This window comes from Ruditapes philippinarum, unplaced genomic scaffold (assembly GCF_026571515.1).
Source record: "Ruditapes philippinarum isolate M1 unplaced genomic scaffold, ASM2657151v2 ctg428_1_1_1_1, whole genome shotgun sequence".
Classification (NCBI taxonomy): Eukaryota; Metazoa; Mollusca; class Bivalvia; order Venerida; family Veneridae; genus Ruditapes; species Ruditapes philippinarum.
Window position 1 is genome coordinate 54696 of NW_026864380.1, and position 22633 is coordinate 77328.

At 31.8% G+C, this 22633-nt stretch overlaps 1 protein-coding gene across 2 annotated transcripts in view; it reads left to right on the plus strand.

The window, feature by feature from the left end:
* The first annotated feature begins 2266 nt into the window (after window positions 1–2266).
* LOC132725393 (daf-12-interacting protein 1-like) overlaps window positions 2267–22633 on the plus strand; it is a 37026-nt gene continuing 16659 nt past the window's right edge. Inside the window, exon 1 of one of the 2 annotated variants that reach the window (XM_060710498.1) lies at window positions 2267–3089. In XM_060710498.1, the coding sequence (XP_060566481.1) occupies window positions 3042–3089 (48 nt within the window). In that variant the 5' untranslated portion in view covers window positions 2267–3041. The remainder of the gene's footprint in view (window positions 3090–22633) is intronic. The other variant, XM_060710499.1, reaches the window with a different exon arrangement.

The window sequence follows — 22633 nt, forward strand, 5'->3', positions numbered from 1 at the left end:
TATTGTTATCAGATCATTCAGACAATGTTGTTAAATGAAGCATTGTCATATTTTCAATTAGCACATTTTTCGCTGGTCATTGTCACAGATTGTTAAATAAACGCACAATGCCTCGTAACCGTCTGGCGATTTTTATATCTTTACAATCTCGTCGGTTCTCGCGGAAGTCCGAAATTTGAGCAATTTGACGCCATATTCCTCTTTAAATCATAAAATCGGCGCGGTAAATATGTATAATAGCTTTACTGTTTTATTTCACTGTTCAATAGGAGAATTATTTACACATAAATAAATGCAAGCTGTAATTTTATTTATTTCTGAAATAAAATGGTATAAGTAATATTACGGTTAGTTATGTGCATGTTTACAACTTCACACCCTTTTTGTATCGTTTATTACTAAATCATTGGTCCCACATTATAGAAGTACAGTTCCTCTCATTCTTGTACTATTTAATTACTTTGTATGGCAACTTCTAAAGGTTCTAAATTAAACACCACTTACAAGTATTATGGTGGCAGATTGTCTTTTAAACAGTACTGCGTTCAGCTTTTCCACCGTTTTTAACATCTCCTAAATTCGAAATTTTCTTTTTCTTTATTTACTGAACTTTAGACTTTGCTTACGATTCCAGAATGATTTAAAAACATATTTTTACGTTAGATGTTCATATATTGGAAATCACTTCTTCAGACGTGTTCAAATAAGTTTTCTAAGCACCAAACTCTTAACGCCCGGATGCACGGACATGTCACATTTGATATAAACGACAAGAACATTTGAGCCGCGTCACGACAAAACCAACGTAATGCGTTTGCGACTAGCATGGATCCAGACCAGCCTGCGCATCCGCGCAGTCTGATCAGGATCCATGCTGTTCGCTTACAAACCCTATAACAAGTAGAGAAACTAATAGCGAACAGCATGGATCCTGATCAGACTGCGCGGATGCGTAGGCTGGTCTTGATCCATGCTGGTCGCAAACCCATTATGTTGGTTTTGTCGTGACGCGGCTCAATCATGTTTTAATCTCTTACTAAGTCACATTCTACAAAAAGAAATCACCGATCTTTCCGTGAATAATAAATTTAAAAAAAGTTTTGGTTTTAAAAAACGGGCTTTTTTCCCCCACGGGGGATGATTATTCAGGGAATATGATATGTAATTTTTAAAATTAATTAGGGAATCTCATTTTTGTAAATTTAGTGCATTTTAAAAAAATTTCATCTGTTTGGGAACAACAAATTCTTGAATATATTTTCTTACGTTTTTAAACCTTATATAATGAATCCTTAATGAATAATCATTAGAAACATACAAGAATCGCCGAATAATCATGTATATTTCTCAATATTACTATCGATATTTACATTTAAAACTATACACTGTATGTTAATCAGTATAAATTTAATAGAAAGTAGAATGATTCATCATCATCATCATCATCATCATCGTCATCGTCATCGTCATATCACCACCATCATCATCACCATAATCATCATCATCATAATCATCATCATCATCATCATCACCACCACAATCATCATCATTTTTATTATTATTATTATTATTATTTTCATTTTTATTATTAGTATTAGTATTAGTATTAGTATTAGTATTAGTATTATTAATGAATCTTGTGAACATGCATTCATATATATTACCTGAGACTTATATTACATATTATATTAAATATAAATTTAGCTCTGTGATATTACGTACAAAATCATCACTAAACAATGGGAAAAAAAACATCTAAAAGTTTTCTTCATTTACATAGCTTCAAGTTAATGATTTTGTTAATATTAAATGAAATCTTATTTATTTTTAACAACTAGAAACAAGTGTTTTATTTTACCTATATGTATATAACTAACCTTATGTATAAAGTAATAATACATTTGTATTAAGAAAGGGAAAACAGTATAAGATTTTTAGAAATAAGTGGCGGGTTATCATATAAATTCTTCATTTTCTCGACAAAAACTTCACCTGTTAAACTTTATTTTCATCTGAGATAATTTCATTACAATAACTCACTTGTATAAACGCATCTACTAACAACTTAGTAATACATTAACGTAAATTACCTTGCTACAAAAAAAACAACAACAGTTTAATAATACAAATGCGAACACTTTAAAACAGCCAGCCAAGTTAAATAAATCTCGGTTTACTGTAAAATGAAGAAAAAACATCGTCTTCCGTAACTGAACCGTCAACGCTGAAAAATATATCATAAACGTTTTCTACTTTAGTTTTACCTTCCTTCCGTTTTTTTAGGTATCGGAGAGGTTTACCGTATCGGTTAGTGTAATTTTCGGTGTTTCACCATTTCGTGCTAGCGTATCTTACAATCAACAGTTCGGTTTATTGGAGTGGACCGTAGAGTTTAAATTACAACTAGTGTATTAATTTGGATGTAAAAGTGTTTAGTGAAAATACAAGATTGAAATTAAATTTAAACTTTTCGCTAATAGGAAAAGAATATTTTGATATTTTGCAATAAATTGCGTACAATTTGCAAACGGATTTACTATACTTTTGAAAGAAAAAAGAGCAAAATTACTTTTACATTAATTTTTGTGAAATTTAGTGTGTTTTTTTTTCTTTCTTTCTTTTTATGCAAAAAGAGGATTTCTTTTTTTTCTGAAGTGTACAGTATCAAAACCCAGACCATAAATCTTTGCTTTGACGGCAGGCCTTGCTTTTTTTGACTCGAATACACAATTTTATGACATTTTTTGATATATTAGAAACGGTTTGCCATTAAACATGGCATTGCTATCATCGGACCTGACATAAATTACGGGCGTTTAGTTTTTTTCCAGTTAAAGCACATGCTTGAAACATGGATTGTATATGACAGGTGGATTTTTATAAAATAAAAAAATAAAAACTTTATTGAAAATATGTAACCGTGAAAATAAGTTTTATTACAAGTAAAAACTAATGTTTTTTGGAATAAATCCTTATTCAAATTTGTGAAAAATTTATGATTCAATAACAATAATTGGATACTTATCAAAGAAGACATCAACATGAAGTTTTACGGACCATTTACAATTTTACTTGGCCTGTTTACCCAGGTAAGCGCTTAAATAAGGTTATTTTATTTTGTGAAAGAATCTTGTAAAATCTATTTTCATGGGAGGCAAACAAAAGCTTTCAAAGCACTGTAGATATTGAGCCGTATATCTGCGGGAAACCAGCCGGGGAAATTTGAAATCGTTAAATTTGTTTTTGAATTACAGACGATTTGTTAGCATATCTGTTTCAATTTAGTAATTTAGTTAAAAACAAGAACCAATTTGTTCCCATCGTTGCCAAGAGATTTTTACGGTGAAAATGAATTAGTTATGTCAAAAGTTTTGTCGGAGTCTCAGATTTTTGTTTCGAGAGGTTTTTTAAGTTTCTGGATAGAGACAAGAAAGTTGAGAATGAAACTGAAATATCTGATGAATCTTGACTTATTGATTCTTTAATCGTTGAGAGAGAGAGCCTCGTTCTTGTTCAAGTATGATGGAAAATGTAAAGGCTTTCAGTTTCTTTTTTAATGTAAGATAAAAAAAATAAGGTAGCTACATTTATGTATATATATGAGTAAATTGTACATAATTAGATAACAGTTCAATGATGTATTTGTCTTGAATTTAAGTAATAACAGAATGATGAAGTTGATATTCGACAGCAGTAGGATATAGCACTTCTCTCGTGCAATAATATTTTTGTCGGGAAAAAATAATTGCAATATTGATATCAAACAGATACTTATGAATTGAAGCTGTATGCACCACGTTTGTACAGGTAGCTTTAATTCTAAAGTTGATATAACATCAAACCTTGAATAGTGCAACTATTATCTAACCGTGGTTCTGCACGAAATAGGCAATTATTTCCTATCTACGCGGTTGGTCTAATATTTGTCGTCTGCTGCGTTGAACAAGTGTAAGAATTGCATAAAATAATTAGATCGTATGTCGCCAAAGGTCACAGGCACGCTTAACCCGTGCATTGTTGTGCATAATAAGGAATCCAATTGTTACACTGATAATAAATATCTTAAAACATTTTCGTATTTAACCTATTTATCTTTAATAGTATCTAAATTTCAAACAGAAAATATGTCAGATCCATTGTTTTTGCCTACTATAATTACTTATATAAGATAGAATACATACATTGGCCTGCTTATATAAATAGTATATATTTCTCACCTTATTTGCCAGATGTCAAATAATTCAAATTTTTTAACCTAATATGATTAAGTGAAAATAATATGTGGCGTTAACAAAATGTATAATGTAATTTCATACTCCCAGCCTATCCTTTCCCATTCTTAAAGTCAATCTTAAGTTGATCGATATATTCAATTACACTATAAAGGACACTTCATCTGATTGCACTCAATTATTTCATTCACTTTTCACTCGACCGAAACTTACTACATTAGCTTATTCTTGTTTTGATACTAATCGCTAGTTAAAGCTACATACACGATTCACATGAAGTATATTTGTACATACAATATATTTTTCTGGATTTCTGTATGTCGAAACATAGGCAGATCTGATCATCAAATATATTGAATACGTTCGGTTAACAGAACAGTTTTTCAAAATGATTTCCTTCATTTTGGAGAAAATATAAAAGATTTGTTTAATAAATGGTTAAGACGGACGCTTTAAATAAAAATTTAGCGTTCGTCAGGCGGTGACAGAGTTAAAACAACCGTGGCATCTTTATCTGTTGGGATCAACGAAGACGGCAGATTCGTATTTGATATTTATGCTATTTTAAAGTAATCTCATTAATTTATGTAGTGTTATGTATGGTGTTGAATAAATAAAAAGATAAAAGAAACATAGGTGAAAGTCAATTAAGTGTGGCTTTAAAAAAATATGAATAATGCATCATCGTTTGTTTTAAGTTTGAGCGGTTGCAGAGACAAATCATATTTCACTCGTCGGTGTTACATCATTATGAACAAATTTTATTGAATCAATTATATATTAAATTATAAAAACTCAATTAATTCAAACAATAACCACAGCTTCTTCGACAGTAGCAGTATTACTGTCGTCGTTTTTATTAGTTTCATCAGTATCGTCGTCGTTATCGCCATCATCATCATCATCATCCTCATCATCATTATCATCATCATCATCATTATCTTCATCATCATCATCATCATTACCATCATCATCGTCGTCGTCATCGTCATTATTATTACCATGATCATCATCGTCATCATTTTATAATTATAAGTATTATCATCATCATTATCATCACCATCATTATCCTCTAAAGCGACAGCTATATGAACACCCGAATCATCAAAACTATCAGCAAAAACTTCACCAACATTACCGTCCCAATATCATGGATAATCGGTTTGAGAAGAACACCTTTCAAATTTTCAGTATTAACATTTGATGTCGTATTGAAATGTCATCATTTTGGAGAAAAAGTAAGGCCATAGTTTATGAAATGCCAGCGTATGTATCTGAATACATTTTCAGTTTACATCACACGCTCTCTCTTCTATTCAATATATTTAAAACATATGACATTCCTAGGCCTATAGATATGTTAATCAATGGGGATTATTCCCTTCAACTTTCAGGTGGGCATGAAAATGCACCATTTAAATTGCACGCTTCATCGCCCTCTATGTGTGTAAACCACGGATGTGCACTGAAAATGCATTTATTTTCTATACGTTTTAATTTTGAAAAATGCTTTCTCATTCAGAATAACTATGCAGGCTTGAAACATTACCAGTGTAAAAACTCAGTGAAATGAGCTTCATCAATTATACCTAAACACGCGTTAAGTCTAAAATAAATCTTTACATTACAGCCTCGTAAATTCATGTTTTGTTTTAATCTTAATTTTGGTCCAGCAGTGACACTTTAAAAAAATGATGCTGAATTCCTTGGAATTCCTTGGAATGATTGAATCTATGAAAGTAATGTTTTACAGTCAATACGAATACGAATACGAATTTTATTAAGCATAAAACAAAATACATTGCTTATAGCCAATTTACAATGATACACATGTGCAGTGAGAAAAATAGCAGTTAACAATTATACACAAGTTTTCTGAAGAATACAAGTTCATATGGGAACAAATAATACTTGTACTTATCAACAATATAGTTTTTCAGAAAAAATATCAGATTAAGATATACGTTTATGATTTGCCCAATACAAAGAAGGGATACAGTCAAATGCACTATTTTACTTAGTGTAGTATTAAATAGAGTGTAAAATTGTATAATATCAATATTAAGATAGCCACAAAGAAAATTATTTTGTTATCGTTTTATTCTACACATGTCCTTTTCATATTATTTATTTACATACAAGACTTTTTTGTCCAATTTCAAAACGTGAACAATTGATTTCATTTTATAATCATTGCCAATGAATTTCTACGCTGCGTTTCTTTTTTCTTTCTCTTTTTTTCAAAATTTTTCTTCTTCTTTTCTTTCAAACCAGTTGTATTAATATAGCACGAATGATCTCATGGTTACTGCAATAACAATTACATGTTTTTGTAAGTCGTGTTCAGAACATGCTGTGTTAGAATAATGTTTGGAACCACATGCATGCGTTCCTCCAAACAGATGATAACTTTTAAAATTGATTTTCAGTTGCAAACCAGAAATTGGGGTTTATTTATATATCCATACTTCCTGTTTATAATTGAAGGCTTCATGCATTAATTCATTGTTTTCATGTCATACAAAACCAGTTCTTCGTCTAATGGCAATTTCGTTTTATAAATTACCAAGAAAAAAACATTGCGAGTAATTGAATTTTCCTAAAGGCAATGAAATATTTGTCAACTGAACTCCGCATTAACAACTAGTTTATGAACATAAAACGAGTAAATACTTCTAAATTGATCCCCATTTTCGTTAATTACGACCGCCACCCTTTGTCTTCGTATTGTTACAAAAGTGCCGTGAGCATATTCAAGATGAAATTCGATCTATTTGCAAAACACCGCTTTGAAGTAGTCATTGACATGGTCAAATAAACACGTCCCTTGCAGAGAATTTCATTCACAGAAGCAAAAAAATGAGGGAATAAAATAAATTTACTACAATTTAGAAATGTTTGCCGCCGACGGGACACAATGGTAATAGCTTTTATTAATTTCCGTAACCAAATAAAACGAAGACGCTTTCTTTTATATTTATTTAGGTTTATGTCGTATTACGTATGTCTTATCATTTAATGAGGCAGTTAGATTCTTAAATTAGAAAACAGTATCAATAAGGTTGGATAAATTGAATTGTTTAGGTTACCGAGATTAGCTAAAAGCATCCTTCCTCGTAAATTAAGTTAATTTATCCATGTTTTAAAGGCCCATTGAGTTGAAAAATCAGGATTTACATCCACACAGCCACTTATAAAACGTTTGAGACGGTTTTCCTGTAAAACTACTCCATTACTTTCTGTAAAAATTCAAGGCTTTGTTAATGAATGTACATCAGCCCATTTATCTAATCTTGTTCCTTCAATTTGTTTTACAAAAACATTATATGTACTTTTAAGTGGAGAAACAGATACAAAAAGATGGAGCAAAACAACTACAAAATACTAGCACCTGAACAAGTCTTTTTTTCTTGTCTAAACGTCACACAAGCAAAAAAGAAAACAAAAAAGAGGAGAACTTTTCTCATGTATGTCATGCCTGGTCATGAAGAAAACTTTGGTATTTGAAGCAAAAATAACCGTAACTTTAAGATTATGAAGTATTTTAATTTGACCTAGACTTTGAATAAGACATCCTTTTTAGGTGATATATTTGGCACAATGCATACCTAGTTAATAAAATATGTGTTATTGTACACCATGTATCAGTTTTCACAGCAACATTTTCTTTCAATTACTTTGCTTTTATATAAAGAAGCAAAAACACGAACTTTGCTGCGCATGCTTGTGCATTTATGAGATATTCAACACAAAAATAAGGCCAACGATTGCTTACTTGTCCTCGTTACAGGTTCAAAATACCTCAATTTGTATTTGTGTAACATTCCCTAGCAAATAGCTATAATTGTTTACATATAATTGACAAAAAAAACTTCTTCTTTTCCTGAACACACCCAGTACACAACCCTTGGGCGTAAGATTTTGTTATGGGTACATCTATATTGGACTTAAGGTACATCTATATTGGACTTAAGGTAAACAGCACCTAACATTAATTTATTTTGACCGCCTGATATGGATCGTGGAGCGGTTGTAAAAACCCAGGTGTTTTATACAATTTCGTATATCTTTTCAAACACTGTTCGGTAATTATTTACTAACTACTTCTCATACACTTGTCAACGATCATATTTTCCACCATTTTACATAATTTAAAACAATTTTACCGCTTTTAACGACAATTTAACTTGCTTTAATTTTATATAGGTGGCTTTTTGTACTTTTTCTTCACCTTCAGAAGAACCCCGGATTTCATGTGGGGTATAATAATAATAACTGTGGAAAAAACTGATTTATTAATTGTATTTTAGAAACGTCAGGATAAAGCATAAATAAAACCGGATGCCTGTTAGTAAATCATTTTCGCCCATTTGGGTTTTATTATCATTTTCATTGAAAGCGACGTATCTAACATTTCAACAGTCAAATATTTTTCCTTTCGGGGGTAATTTTATTACAGTGAATTCGTTTTGAAGCTTATGATCATATCATATTAATAAAAACCACTAATATTTCGAATGAACTCTTGCCGAGCGTTAAATTAGTTAAGTATTAAATTAATATAAAATCCCACCAATTTTATGCTCGACACGACGCCGTCGTGTCGTCGGTAACATTAAAAAAAATATTTTTCTTTTTTTCTTTTCATTTTTAAAAGTTAATTATAACATCTTAATTTATCGATTTTAAGGATTGAAATTAAATGAGGCTATAATTCATAAAAAGCATATTTGGTCAACCACAGTAAAGTTAGGCTATGTCGGGTACATACATATTTATCATTTAAAAATATAAGGGCATAGCAGTATCTATACAGCATTGTATGTTGAGAAAAAAGCAGCAATGTAAATCTACTCTAATGTCCAAACATCACCGTGAGTAAGATAAAATTGTTATGGTTTACGGTGAAAGCTGCTTCGGTGTGCATAAACAAAACAAAAAACAGCACATATATACTCTAATGCAATGTTTTGACATTTATGTACATGTATATCACGTGGTTTTCTAACATTCTATATACTCAAGTCCATCTTTTATATTTTATTTTTATGTTAAAAAAACGGCGCAGCATTGATGTTGTCTTGGCTTCACATATTCAATATTTCCTGAAAACATGGCATGTTTAGGAGATGGTCTCCTGTCGAATGCGAACTTGGTATGCCAGTAGTAATTTCAGAGGCTTACTTATTCACTACCTTATGGCGTTTAGTTATATACGTATGTAGACAATGGTAGAAACAATCGTAGATCAATAGTAAATGACCCATTTTGAAAAAAAGATAACTTTGCTTTTAGTGTGTGTTTTTCTACAAACACTACTACACATCAGGGATCATAGACACAAATCGATCTAAAGTGAAGAAAAAAGAACAAACAAAAACACGGGATATATGTACGTGATGTGTCATAAAGCACCATGTTGCATGTCGGTATAGATTTGTGACACTGCACTGTTAAGACACATGCAATTTGATCTATATTACCCTCTGTAATGAGTCAAACTATTACTCAGTTTTCCAATCAATGTTATTAATTACGACGTGCTATCTTTACAGCAGCACCGTATATTTACTATACGGCAGAAGATTGCGTTATTTGGTCCCGCGTTATTTCCTGCATCCATCGTACATCGGCCTTACAAATCCTTGGCATCAATTTTTATTTTCAATTACGCGGGCAATTATAAATCTTGAAACAATTCGTACACTTACAAACATGTGTTCATTATGATTTTCTAAATGGCTATTCGTCACGATTTTACAGATAGAGAATTATCTCTGAGGCCATAATTTATATCGTGACTAGAGCTAGTTGGTCAATGAAAAGTGTAGGCACTGTTGCATTTGAGAGGTCAGCAGAATGTGTACCGAGTTCAAGTTCATAAATTATCAATGTGAAGCAAGCAGTGCATTGCATGACGGACAAGAAGTAAGAAAACTTGCGGCATTTATAGGAAGTATTTACATGTCGAGATAATAACGTCGAGATGAATTCAAGCCATTATAAAAAAAAATATACCAAAAAAGGTGTTTTTACATATAATTTCACAATTTGATTGATTGGTTGGGAATGTTAGTCTGTAGGTTAGCGTAAAAAATAGCGATCCTTTTTGCAACACTGACGAATCATCTTTCCAGAGAGTTTGTGAAACGAAGATAAAGATGTGCCATACACTACCAAAAACTTCACGTATTATCGCATTGCACCGCTCTAATCAAATACCTTTGATGTTTCCAATTTTCCAAATTGATAAAATGCATGGGTGATGTTTTCACATTTAATTCCCATTTATTATCATGTGGCTGTTTAGTGGTTTCTTGGCTACTGGTATTCTTAGACCAGACACAGTAATGATATAGGTATCTCAGATGATCACGTGACCGAAAGTCCTGTCTGGTCTACCGATAATATATGATATAAATATTTCTGTTACATCTTCCAATGTAAATGCATTATAGGCTAAATGAAAGGTATCATAAGTGTTTAGTTGCGCAATTGTAAGTAAATGAATATATGGGTGCACTATCATATTTACTAATTGATAAATGTAAGATATACCCCGAGATAATGGTTCAGTTATTTAGATACGATCAGTAACTTTTGCATGTTTCAGTCGAGGCCATTCACAAAGATAGTAAAAGAACTGTTCACAATGGCTGCATGAAACTTTCACTTCCTGAGACATATCGGCAAATGTCATTCCGTGTATAGTAAATACTCTGATACATTGAAAAAAAAGTCACTAACGGTTTTGAAATGTGCGATTATAATATATCAAATCTATTGATTGTAAATGCAGTTTATGATCAAAAGAAGTGCATATCATAAAAGTCAGCCTTAATGTCCTAAATCCCTTTATGTTTAAAACATCTAAGTTGTCTTTGTAAGGAAAATTAACGTATATCTTCAGCGGATCTTTGATAGTGTGCGTAATCGTTCAATGCATGTCGAACGATTTATTTTCTTAAAGTTAACAAAAACTTTTCGTAGTAAGATTTATCCTCTAAAAAGAAGTATTAGATTTGCCATAATCCCTGAAAATAATCAGGTAATCGTTAAAAAATTAAAATAACATGGACACCCGGAGAGCAAAATATTTTTGCTAATATCAAACGCTTTTTGCTGATCGGTGTAAACCATAAAAGACGGAAATTGTTTTTTGCACGACCTCGTAAAAATATATCAGATCATATTCACTTTCTCTCACCGCCTCAATAATGCAAGAATTGTCAATGTACACTTTCGTTTCCATGGCGGGAAAGTATTTAATGTTAAAGGTTTAAGAATTTGTTTGTTGTATTGAAGTTTAAACTACAAACAAACTTGACACAAGACTTTAAAGATTACGGAATGAGTAAAGAAAGAAACGCGAACCAGAAATCCTCTTTTGGGGACATCTATCTCTGAATTAAAGAAGGATAACTTTGTAAACCTCGCTCTGAATTGTCTGTCTGCAAAATCGAAATAGGCTTAGTAAAATAGAAAACATATTAATATATTTACGTGTCAATTATGCAACTTGTTGCTGTACGTCCAATATGTTCTTACTGAGAAGTCTGCACGTCTATGGATGTTATCATTTATTTGACAATTCTGTGGAATGGAATTTACTCGTGGCCAATGATATTTGCAAAATTTAACTTTACAACCTCAGTTTATTATATAATATACATTTTGCTAGCTCGACCGAAATAGTTGACTAAATGTATGCTATCAATGTCAAGTGCTTTGGTGCTCGCTTGATATTACATAACAAATGAAACTTTAAGACTGTTTTTGATACTGTTTTATCAATTACTGACCTTTAAGAAAACTTTGAACAGAAGAATGTTTGAAGCTAATGTATTTTTGTAGTCAGGGTGGTGCACTGTTAACACGATACTCGAGTATTTTATCCTTATGTCCAATAAATCAGCTATGCAATGCACTCTCTATGAAAAGCGGCTGATTTACGTTGGATCCCCTGTCAAATAATGTTAACCTGAATGAGAAAACCATATCAACGTACTGTGAGTGCCGGTTGACAAAATGAATTTATCATACCGTTTATGCAAATACAAATCTCTCCCAATCTCAGCGAGATTTAGAGAGGTAAGGTGTTTAGAAGAAGAGGATCATCTCGAGTGGTCAAGTTTAAAGCAAATAATGGGGCTGTCCAGTTGTATGCTTAATCTGTCTGGCATTTATAACATAGATTAGGATACAAAGATAACCAGTTTGTGTTAATATTATCTTGAGTTATTTCATTCAATTCTATTTGAAGTGCTAAACACTTTTTGATAGTTGTCCCGCGGTATAAGTTGTTGGCCTCCCATCATGCAATACGAGTAGCACAGGGCATACATGTTATTGCATTAACAGTCTTATTTTCGTATGTCTTTTTGGGGATAATGCACCATTATCAACCGAAGAACACATCTCTTCAGGAAGTTTATGTAATATATCCGCAAAATTATGTTAATAGATTTAGCGCCATTTTTAAAAGACTGATATACGGCAAAAGGCACAGCAGTTGTTTGGCATTTTACGACATTTAACGACATTGCTCTGCGTCGGGTTTACGGTTACCTATATCATCTTTAATTTGTCGGGCGAGACAGCATTTCTGTTATTTGATATAGCAATATTTCAACTCAAAACTAGCTTCTGAGGGGATAATTAATTTTGATTTACGGCATGCTTCGTCATTTGGAACTAACCTATGGGACGTTTCTTTTGTCCGAGGCTAATTGAATGTACCGGCTGGGACATTTAATAAGCATTTGGACATAAGGCTTCCATACAAATGCGCCCAGATAAGACAGTTATAAGACAAAAACATGTAATTTGCGATCATTAATCGATTAACTTAACAGGTGCCTTTTGGCCTTTGTTCGTCTCTTTCAAAAGACTTTTTGTCAAAATTTGTTATAATAATTAACTTACATTCCCCCCACGCGAGTAACGATACTGTAATATTTTCTCAATGAATTGTAGTACTATAAAAATGAAGGGACATAGATCACAGCAAAACAATGGATCAATGAGATTGTTATGAATGAAGAGAAAATTTATATTTTAGTACTTAAGTGGGACGTAGTTTAAAGACATTTGTCGATGATAGAGGGCAGGAGGGACAAATTCTTAAATATGTAATTATATTTGTATAAATGATATTAAAATTGGTATTTATTGGCCACCACTGGAACCTGGGGATGACTAAAATCATTTCATTTGCCAATTATTTACGTAAATGACTAAGATAGTTTTAACCCCTTCACCGTTTGATTAATTGCATTAGGTTATAGAATAAATTAATGATTAATTTGGCTGTTTAAAAAGGATTTTAGCCACCACGAGCTGGTTAATGATTTCGAACCCCTTCGAGTTTACAACAATAAGTTATAATGAAAATAAATATAAAAGGAAGCGTAAATTACTTTTTAAACACCGTGTCTTACAATACATTCGGTTAGTTTGTGCTCTTGGGGGTTAAAATGATTGTAACAATGTAATTGTTTGAATTCCAGAAATGGTTTCTCTACTGGAAGTATGTTTATACTGCATTTCTTAAACAGTTTCATACTTTTGAATTATCATTGTTTATTGACATACGTTGTACATCGTATAAAACGAAAAGAAAATGTCAAAATGACAATAAAAATAATGTAAATAAGTTGGTTAGATATTGTCTACGTTTTTTGACAAGTACAAATTAATCCTGTTTATGGATTTCAATAAAACGATTATTCATTGTGATAACGCAATTGGAATTTCTGATCTGTGTGGCAATCAAGAAAAAAAATCATGCATCTATTAAGAGCTTTATATTACATTAAGTCAATCGAAACATGTTTAAAGGTTTCAAATAAAAGATATTCGCCACGTGTTTGTAAAATCTTATTTCAATCCGTAAAAAATAAAGTCATGTAACGCATGGGTATTGAAAAATAAATTAATATCGTTTCCTTTTTAGAAATCGTTCATTAACTGAAGGCATGTTGAGCATTTGTATAAAAAGAAAATTTCGTTTGAATTTTTTAGAAACATTAACCTTTCTTGACTTTATTTTGTTTGATTTAATGAATAATGCAAAAAAAATGTACAATCCCTTTTTACTCTTGTAATTTTATAATAAATCGATATCAATTTTCGATTCTTAACAAGTATGTACGGGTGTCCGGCGTCTGGGTCATTGTGACCACCCTTAAGCAATGGTTTTCATTACCAATATGAACAAGCAAAAATGACATATTTTATCAGGGCGATAATGAAAACTACTTAATTAAAAACCTCATAAATGTTGAACAAGAACGTAACCTGTCATTGTAATAAAATAAAATCTTTACTCATGGTTAACCATCTTTTTTGTAATGTCATTTGTTGCTGACGGCGAACGCTATGTGTGAAACAATTTTAAGTGTGTCGCAAAGATGACATCTTGTTATTTCGTTTATTTATAGATTTATTTCGATATGTGAGCGCGACATTTAAAGCAACAGCGTACCATAAAAGTAACAACACATATAAAGTTTAAATATAAACAATATAAACAAATGTGTCAGTGGAAACCGTGTCATTTGTCTGTAAGTTTGGCTGAGCGGTAAAATGCCTGTCAATTTGTCAAACACTGTAACAGAACATCTGTGTATAACACACGTTGTTGGCGCACTTGAAATATTTACAGAATGCTATTTTTGTCATGACATCTTCATATCAACATATTCTACCCTTGTTCCCACTGTTGAATATGTCAGGTCAATTCAATATCACATTTATAGAAAGCAAACTATACTTATTGTGACAGGTACTATTTTATCACGCGGAATAAAATTTAGTATTATTGAGTGTTACTTGCCGGAAAGACATGGTCACAAATTGAAATTACAAAAAGGACACTTCCGGCTAGGACAAACTTACTGAGTATGATACAGAAAAAATGGCTAAATATATGAATAACCGACATAAATGAAATAAAATAGTTTATATTGAACAAGAAATTATAATTGTTTGGTTTCTATCATAGTACAATGGAGTATAATTAACAATGATCAAAATCACACAAATTAAGTCGATCTCATTGGCACTGTATGCCATTTCCAGCGGATGTAACTGAATTGAAAATACTTCTCCAATCTTACAGAAGTCTTTAATGAACATAAAATATACAATGTTTTCTTCACCTAGCAGAGAACATAAAAAACACAGTAAATCAAGTCAAGTCCCGGAGTCATTTTTTTAGATGTATAAACTGTGCACATTACATTCCCATTGTAGCATGCCTGTAATTAACTTTGTGATCTTTATTAGTGATTTTTTTCAACATCTGTCAATAGAACATCTGCTGCGAATGTTAGCGAAATTACATAGGCACGTTTACCTTTCAAAAAATGCAAAACACAATTTAGATACACCGCTAAAAGGCATAAGTTATTACCAAAAGAACAACACTGAATCAGACGATTTTTTTTATTTGCCTGATAAAATATTTACATAACAAACAGCAAGTAAGTACTCATTAGACAAATGACAAGAAATTCATTAAAATTGTATCATACAAATTCATTCTTCATAAACTGGTGAATATTCGTGGTACTTCGTTTTTCTCCGGGGCGTATAATATAAAGATTAAATAATCATCGAGTTGACGTGGAACAATAAATATCTGATCATTTTAATTGTCTTTCAAATTAATACTTTATAAATAAAGAGACACAACCTTTGATTGGAATTTTACGATTCAATTATGGAGGGATACCTTAAACTTCTCGTTAGCAGAGGATGCTATTTAGATTTGACTTGTGAACAAATAAAAAGTCAATATAAAAACATACACTTCATACCTTCGAGGTACATAGAAAAATAAATTACTCTTCTTGACATTTTTTAAATTGTATTCTTAGTAATGTTTGTTCTCAACAAATGTAAGCAATTAAATAAAGATAAAAGTGCTTAGGGAACAGCAATATTATTATAAACTAAAACACACAGAATGTCTTTTCTAATAGTATTGATGATAAGTTTTTTTTGGGAGGAAAACATGGCATAGGTATATTTTGACTTATTTCTACATTTGTTTTATGAACATCAACGTCAAAAGTGTAATATTAAGAACATGGCCTTCAACATTATAATATAAGAATCGCTCTGTTCATATGCCGAATCCTAATTTTGTACCATCTGCCGAACATATCAGTAAAATGTATGGGTTACTGGTTCAGATAAGGGGGCTAAATGGAAAGAAACAGACCTCTCGCAAAACAGAAGCATTTCTGTGTTCGATTTTTTTTCTGAACCAAACTAAATTAGTTTTGGAACTCGAGATAAGATTGTGGATCGGTTGTAAATTTTATGGCAAAATCTTTTGTGAAGTGCATATCAATTTATATTCTATGGTTTAATAGGCAAATTTATTGTAATGTTTCTGCAAGCGTTTAACAGAGGTTTGGAACACACAGTTCATTTACTCTTGAAATGAGTTCGCCCTTTGAAAGTGTGTGTTTTTATTTTGCAGAATAAATTCACTTTAAACAGGGCGTTAATTCTTTAAAGACTTAATTTGTTTAAATTGATCCAACCTTAAACAAAATTAAAGCCAACAAAGGTCTGTATTAAGCAATCCTTTTTGCTGACGTGACAATTCTTTTCGTTTTTATTCACCTGGTAAATTCTTTGGGTGTCTTGTTGTTATTTTGTTCTTTTCTGTTGGTTTTTTCTGTCTTTCTTACTTTTTTACTTTTCTTTCTTTCTTTTTTTAAGGAGGGACTGGGGTGAAGGGGGTATAATTATTATGCCTAGTAGACGCTTTATCCACAGTATTGATATTCCTATGTTACTGTGCTTGTAATAAAGTTGTTATCAAGAATAAAAACACGATATAACATGCGGGATTAGCTGCAAATTGACGGATAGCATAAGTACACAGAAGCCTGCCAGTCAATTGTTATTTGATGATTTTTTTTCTCTGAGATATAATTATCTTGATGGTTTGAAATATTTTTTGTACGAAAGCTGAAAAAAATGAAGAGCTATTACAGACGTAGCAGACTCACGAACAACATTAGTTAGATAACTCCAATCTGACATATGCATTACTTTGCCTGAATTTCTCAATATGTTCGATAATACTCCGTGTAATTAATATAGATACACGTGTTTTTGCTTTTGTTCTTGGAGAAGTTTTTTCATAGTATTTTCATACGAAGCACCGTTTCTCATCAATCAATTACTTGTCTGCTTCTAACATTTTCATTGCACTAATTGGGGGGTTTATGTAAAAGTCGTTACACAGTCCAGCGATATATAAAATGGCTGCTGGCACGCGCGCTGATGATGCGGTTCGTGACAGGTTATTGTCTTAGCTATCACTTGTTTCACAATTATGATTATTTATGAGCCATAATATTTACCCTTTCACCATTTGTTAAACTAATGAGAGATAATGAGTTGGGGGCGATTCACTAATCACGTGACACATAAATGATATTCATTCTGCTGCTAAAATATGATGGAACATATTTTTATGGTTTATATATTTAAACATTTTGAACATGTACGTACACGTGTCTATCAAGGTTTTAAATTATTTTGGCACCATAACTTTGTACAGTATTGTACGGGTTCAACGTTTTCATTTGTTTCTTTAATTTACACTACTTACACCTATACATTTATCAAAATTAGACACTTTCTTGACACCGATGTGATATATTATAAATACACAAGAAGATTTACATTTCATGAACAAATTTATTTGGTTAATATATAATACGACTATCTAACAACTCGCCCCACCAGGAATTCAATAAATCAGCCGTTAATCTATAATCCGTTAACCATTATGTCCAAACAAACCAGCTTCCAGCTGGATGGCAGACAAGTAACAAATAAACTGCTATTTTATAATAAATAAACGGGCCGCTTAAATCAACAAGAAAACGGAGCTTAACGTAACATTATGGAGAAAGTCTTTCAGCATTTTGGCGGCACCATAAAGTCAAGGAAATGATGTATGTGTACACAGTTTACATTTTGTATAAAAACACTGGGTTGTGAAATATGACAAATTGGTAGAAAAAACGGAGTAGTAACAAACATTAAAAGCAGATCTTTGATGGATGTTTGCGGTAATAAAACATTTAACAGCAGCATGTTTAGTGAGAACTATATTTTCCAGCGTTCGTTTTTTCATTCATTACAAGCATTTGGTTTCACTCATTCTGTTCTCTCCTTTTTGAATATTTATTGGATATGACTCGTAAGGCGTTCTGCATTATCATTTATTATTATAGTTTAAAACTAATTATCTTTAAAGAGGACTGCCACTGGAAAACTGGGAACAAAATTCAGATACATTCTATTTTTTTATTTTTAATATTTTTTCTTATTTTTAGATAGCGTTATTGAATAAGAAGAAGAGTTAAGAATTTAAAGAAAAGTTGAAGATTTAATAAATAAAAAATTAACATCAAACTTTATAAAACAAGTACATGTGTATTTATAATGCAAAAAAGATATATAATGTTTATCAATGACTTCTATAAATTGTAACTTTTACGTTACTTTAATAAACCTTGTCTGATCAAAGAACGATAGAATAATGGCGTTTTCTTGGAATTATAATTTCGGCTCTTACCAAAATATCATCCTTTAACAATAATTGCAAAAATATGACACCTTAATTACAGATTTATGATGGACTTTGCACGTGCTCGATTACAACGTCTGCTGTTTGATAAATATAGAAACATATATCCTAAGTGCAAAACAACGTAGAAACACTAAAACCCATAACTTCTCACAGATTTCCCTGCATTAACTGCCAATATGGTTTCAGTCAAAATAGAATTTCACTGACAAGTTATTTTTCGTTTTTCAAAAAATTGTGGAACTTTTAGCGTCTTTTGTTTTTGGCACTAAAAAAATTACTGACCAACATTGTCATAGTTTCAAATAATATTCGTTTCTTAAACTGTTTTTTTTTTTCGATGTTACTGTAGCGTTTGTCTGTCCCATATCAGCAAAGGCCGATCATTTTGACATCAATAAAGAGACTGGGTAAAGGCATTTCCCTGATATATTTGTTAAGAAACAAACATTTAAAGGCTATGACAACTCCTCGGGGTAGTTTATGTTCACCAACTGCCTACTAATCAGGTTCAGTCTCGGATCCGCGATTTATTTCGAACAACTGTCTAGTGTGGCGCCGCACAAACCTATCTGATAGATGCAAAAATCTACACACTCCGTGCATATAGAAACATGTGTACTTATCAATTACAGCTCGTGAAATTAATTTCGACAGGACTGTGACCTTGATTGACCTGTGTGATAATAAGTCGTAAAGATCAGCCCTGATAAAACCCAGCCTCAATGAGATCCATTGTCTGGACTTATACAAAGACTAAAAAACACTTTCAACTTTCCTAGACTTAACAGTTAAATTTAATTATCTCATAAGATGCAAAAATTTTAGTACCGATGTTTAGCTTAGATTTATTTCTTGTTTATGAACTGTTTATTTTTTCAAGATTTCAAATTTCAGTGACAGTTAATACCGGTAGGGCATTGTGAACGCTGTAAAAGAGAATTAATAAGTGTCAAAAAATTAAAATATTTCAGTAGATTACATTAATATAGATTATTTAGATACTTGGATACTGAATCTTGTGTTAAGCTATCTAGTTACGATAATTTACATTAGAATGTCTCACATCTAAACCGTTGCCTGTTGCTCTTTATTAGGAGTTTTAGTGTAAATTAATAGTTTATTCATAAATCAGCATCTTCTGTAATAATTTACGCATAAACGTATGACAGTAAAAGAACCACGAAGAGATATGCTGACAAAAAATAATGACAAATTTTACGAGTTTTTAATATGGCCCTGTAATCATGTATCTCAGGGAATTTTTATGCTGTACCATTTCAAATTATCTTTTAATAATTTGATTTTTGAAGTACTTGAAAGTCATATGATTTATCAGTCATATCACACCGTCGTATTAATTTGAAAGATTATTTGAGACATTACTGCAAGATTTGTCGATATACCGGCTTGTTTTATTGTTATTACTTCACCTCGTCCCTTTATCTTTCTTTTCATCTGTTTAGAGCAGTTATTCCTGAATGAATCAGAATTTATTTCACAACTGAATGTCGTCTGGTCACCTCTTGCCGCCATTATTGTTTACGACAACACTTTTTTGTGCTTTTTTAATTCTAGAGAGCGATCGCATGCGAGGTAACTCTATTGTTATAAAGCAGTTTATTGGGTTTTAAGTGCAATTGTTGTCGAAAATTCAACAGAGCAATCGATTAAGACTTCACCGAAATAAATGAAACAGTATGAGGTCTCGGCATTTGACTCGCATTGAATAGATATAAAAACGATATTGTAGTAAACTGTAGACAAGATTTCATCCAAATGTGATATCGTCATTTTACATTCAGTTTTAATGACCGAATTTAAACGACGCCATGCATGTTACTGGAACTTAAAACGAATCCAAGTATGCCAATCTTTTCGTTATTCTATGTATTTTATTTACCGAAACAGTACTTTCACCGGAAATGTTTCGTCATGTCAGAAATAAAGATAGATGGTCAATATAAAACAATTTCTAATGACGATCAAAAGGCTTGCTATATGATGATATTCTAATACCTAGCTTGCAGTTTGTCAAAATCTTTAAAATGTCACCGCCATACGAAACTTTAGTTCACATGTGAATAGAAATTTAGCACAGTGTGGTAGTACATATATGCCTCATTCTTCACCATACATCATCTTACAACATTCCGGCCGTATTAACATGCAGGGCATCACACATGCCGCAGTTCTCGCAACATAAATGTCAGAAAACTTTCAAGTTGTGCAAGTTACTTAGGAATGCATGAGAAGTCAACTGTTGAACTCTCATATTATCTAAATGATAAAAGTACATATCTGACGAAAATATTTAAAAATTTTAATGTAAATAAAACGAAATGGCATTTGTATTTTCTCACGGTTGTTATCCGAATGAGGCATGGCATGGCATATATGTGTACATTTTAATATCTGAATCCACCATTACAAGTGCTTTAAGCCAATCATGTGTCCACTGACCGCTTTCGACAGACGCTATAGACGCTATCTCTATTATGTGTAAAACATATGTATGCAGAAGTATCGTTGAAAGATTGACCCGTTGAATATTTTATTTCAAATTTTAAACCTGCGTTATATAAGATTTACAGAAGACATGTGAAACTTTAAAGTGTCTCCAGCCTAAAGTGATAGTGTCATTTAGTAATGTTTGTGGTCTGTCGCCTAATATCTTTTACCGTGTTTTGCTTTATATTCAGTCAAATTACATGTCTTTTAAAAATTGGATTTCTTTTTTGAATATTTTAATCTCCTTTTTGAAATCCGACGAAATTTGCAGCTATTACGTGCACCATGGCGCTGAATTTAGCGGTAACACAAGCTTCTTTTGCTCATATTAAAAAGAAAACGCGCGGGTGTTAATAATTTCTTTCTTTCTGAAACTTGAGTCAGTTTTGTTCATATCAGAAATGCTTCTTTGAGATTGGGTCTTTTCTTTACAAAACTTGGGCACACCGTCGAAGGCCCCCCGCAGTGAAGAATATTATAATATGTATGTCCTCATGAAACACTTAGATGCCGTCCCAGCATGAAATTACGCTACTTTTAGAGAGTTTAAATATTTTCCAATTGTTGTCAAAAATTAGAAATATGATCTTGAATATTTTCAACCTTCTTGAACGTGTCAATAAAAACAGATTAACGTGTTTATATTGTAAAAGCCGCGGTGAGAGATTTATCTGTAACCCGCCAGGGGTCGAGTCAACGCATGCGCTGTCACTCAGATAAAGATAAATTGGAACAAATTTGTACTAGAAGAGCTAAAATGGCGCTGTTTGGAGGACCTTTGCTACTTGACGCGGCTTAACTGCATGTTAATATGCAAATAACATAGTCTGAAGGTCTACGTTAATATGAGTGACTGATTAAATAACATGTTACAGTGCTATTTACTTCGTTCACACCCCTGTGAATAACGATATATATTTTTAAGGATTGCGATGATTAAATTTTGAGAATAAAAATATAAGTAATCGAATAAAAAACATGTCCCCAATTAACTCTTTATACAACAGTGCTTACAAAATCATACTAGAAGCTGTCTTGAGTTCCGTTAATTGTATAAATAATTTTTATAAATTTAAAAAGTAATCAACAAAATTTTTGCAAACGTTCTATAATATTATAGCAGTACATTGTAATACTCAAAATTTTACCGTTTTCTTAACATACTATTGTTAGATAAATAAAAACGTGAAATCAAATTAGTATCTACTCAGAATATAGGAAAGATTTAATCTCTAGAAGAGGGATGCAAGAGAAATAATCCAAC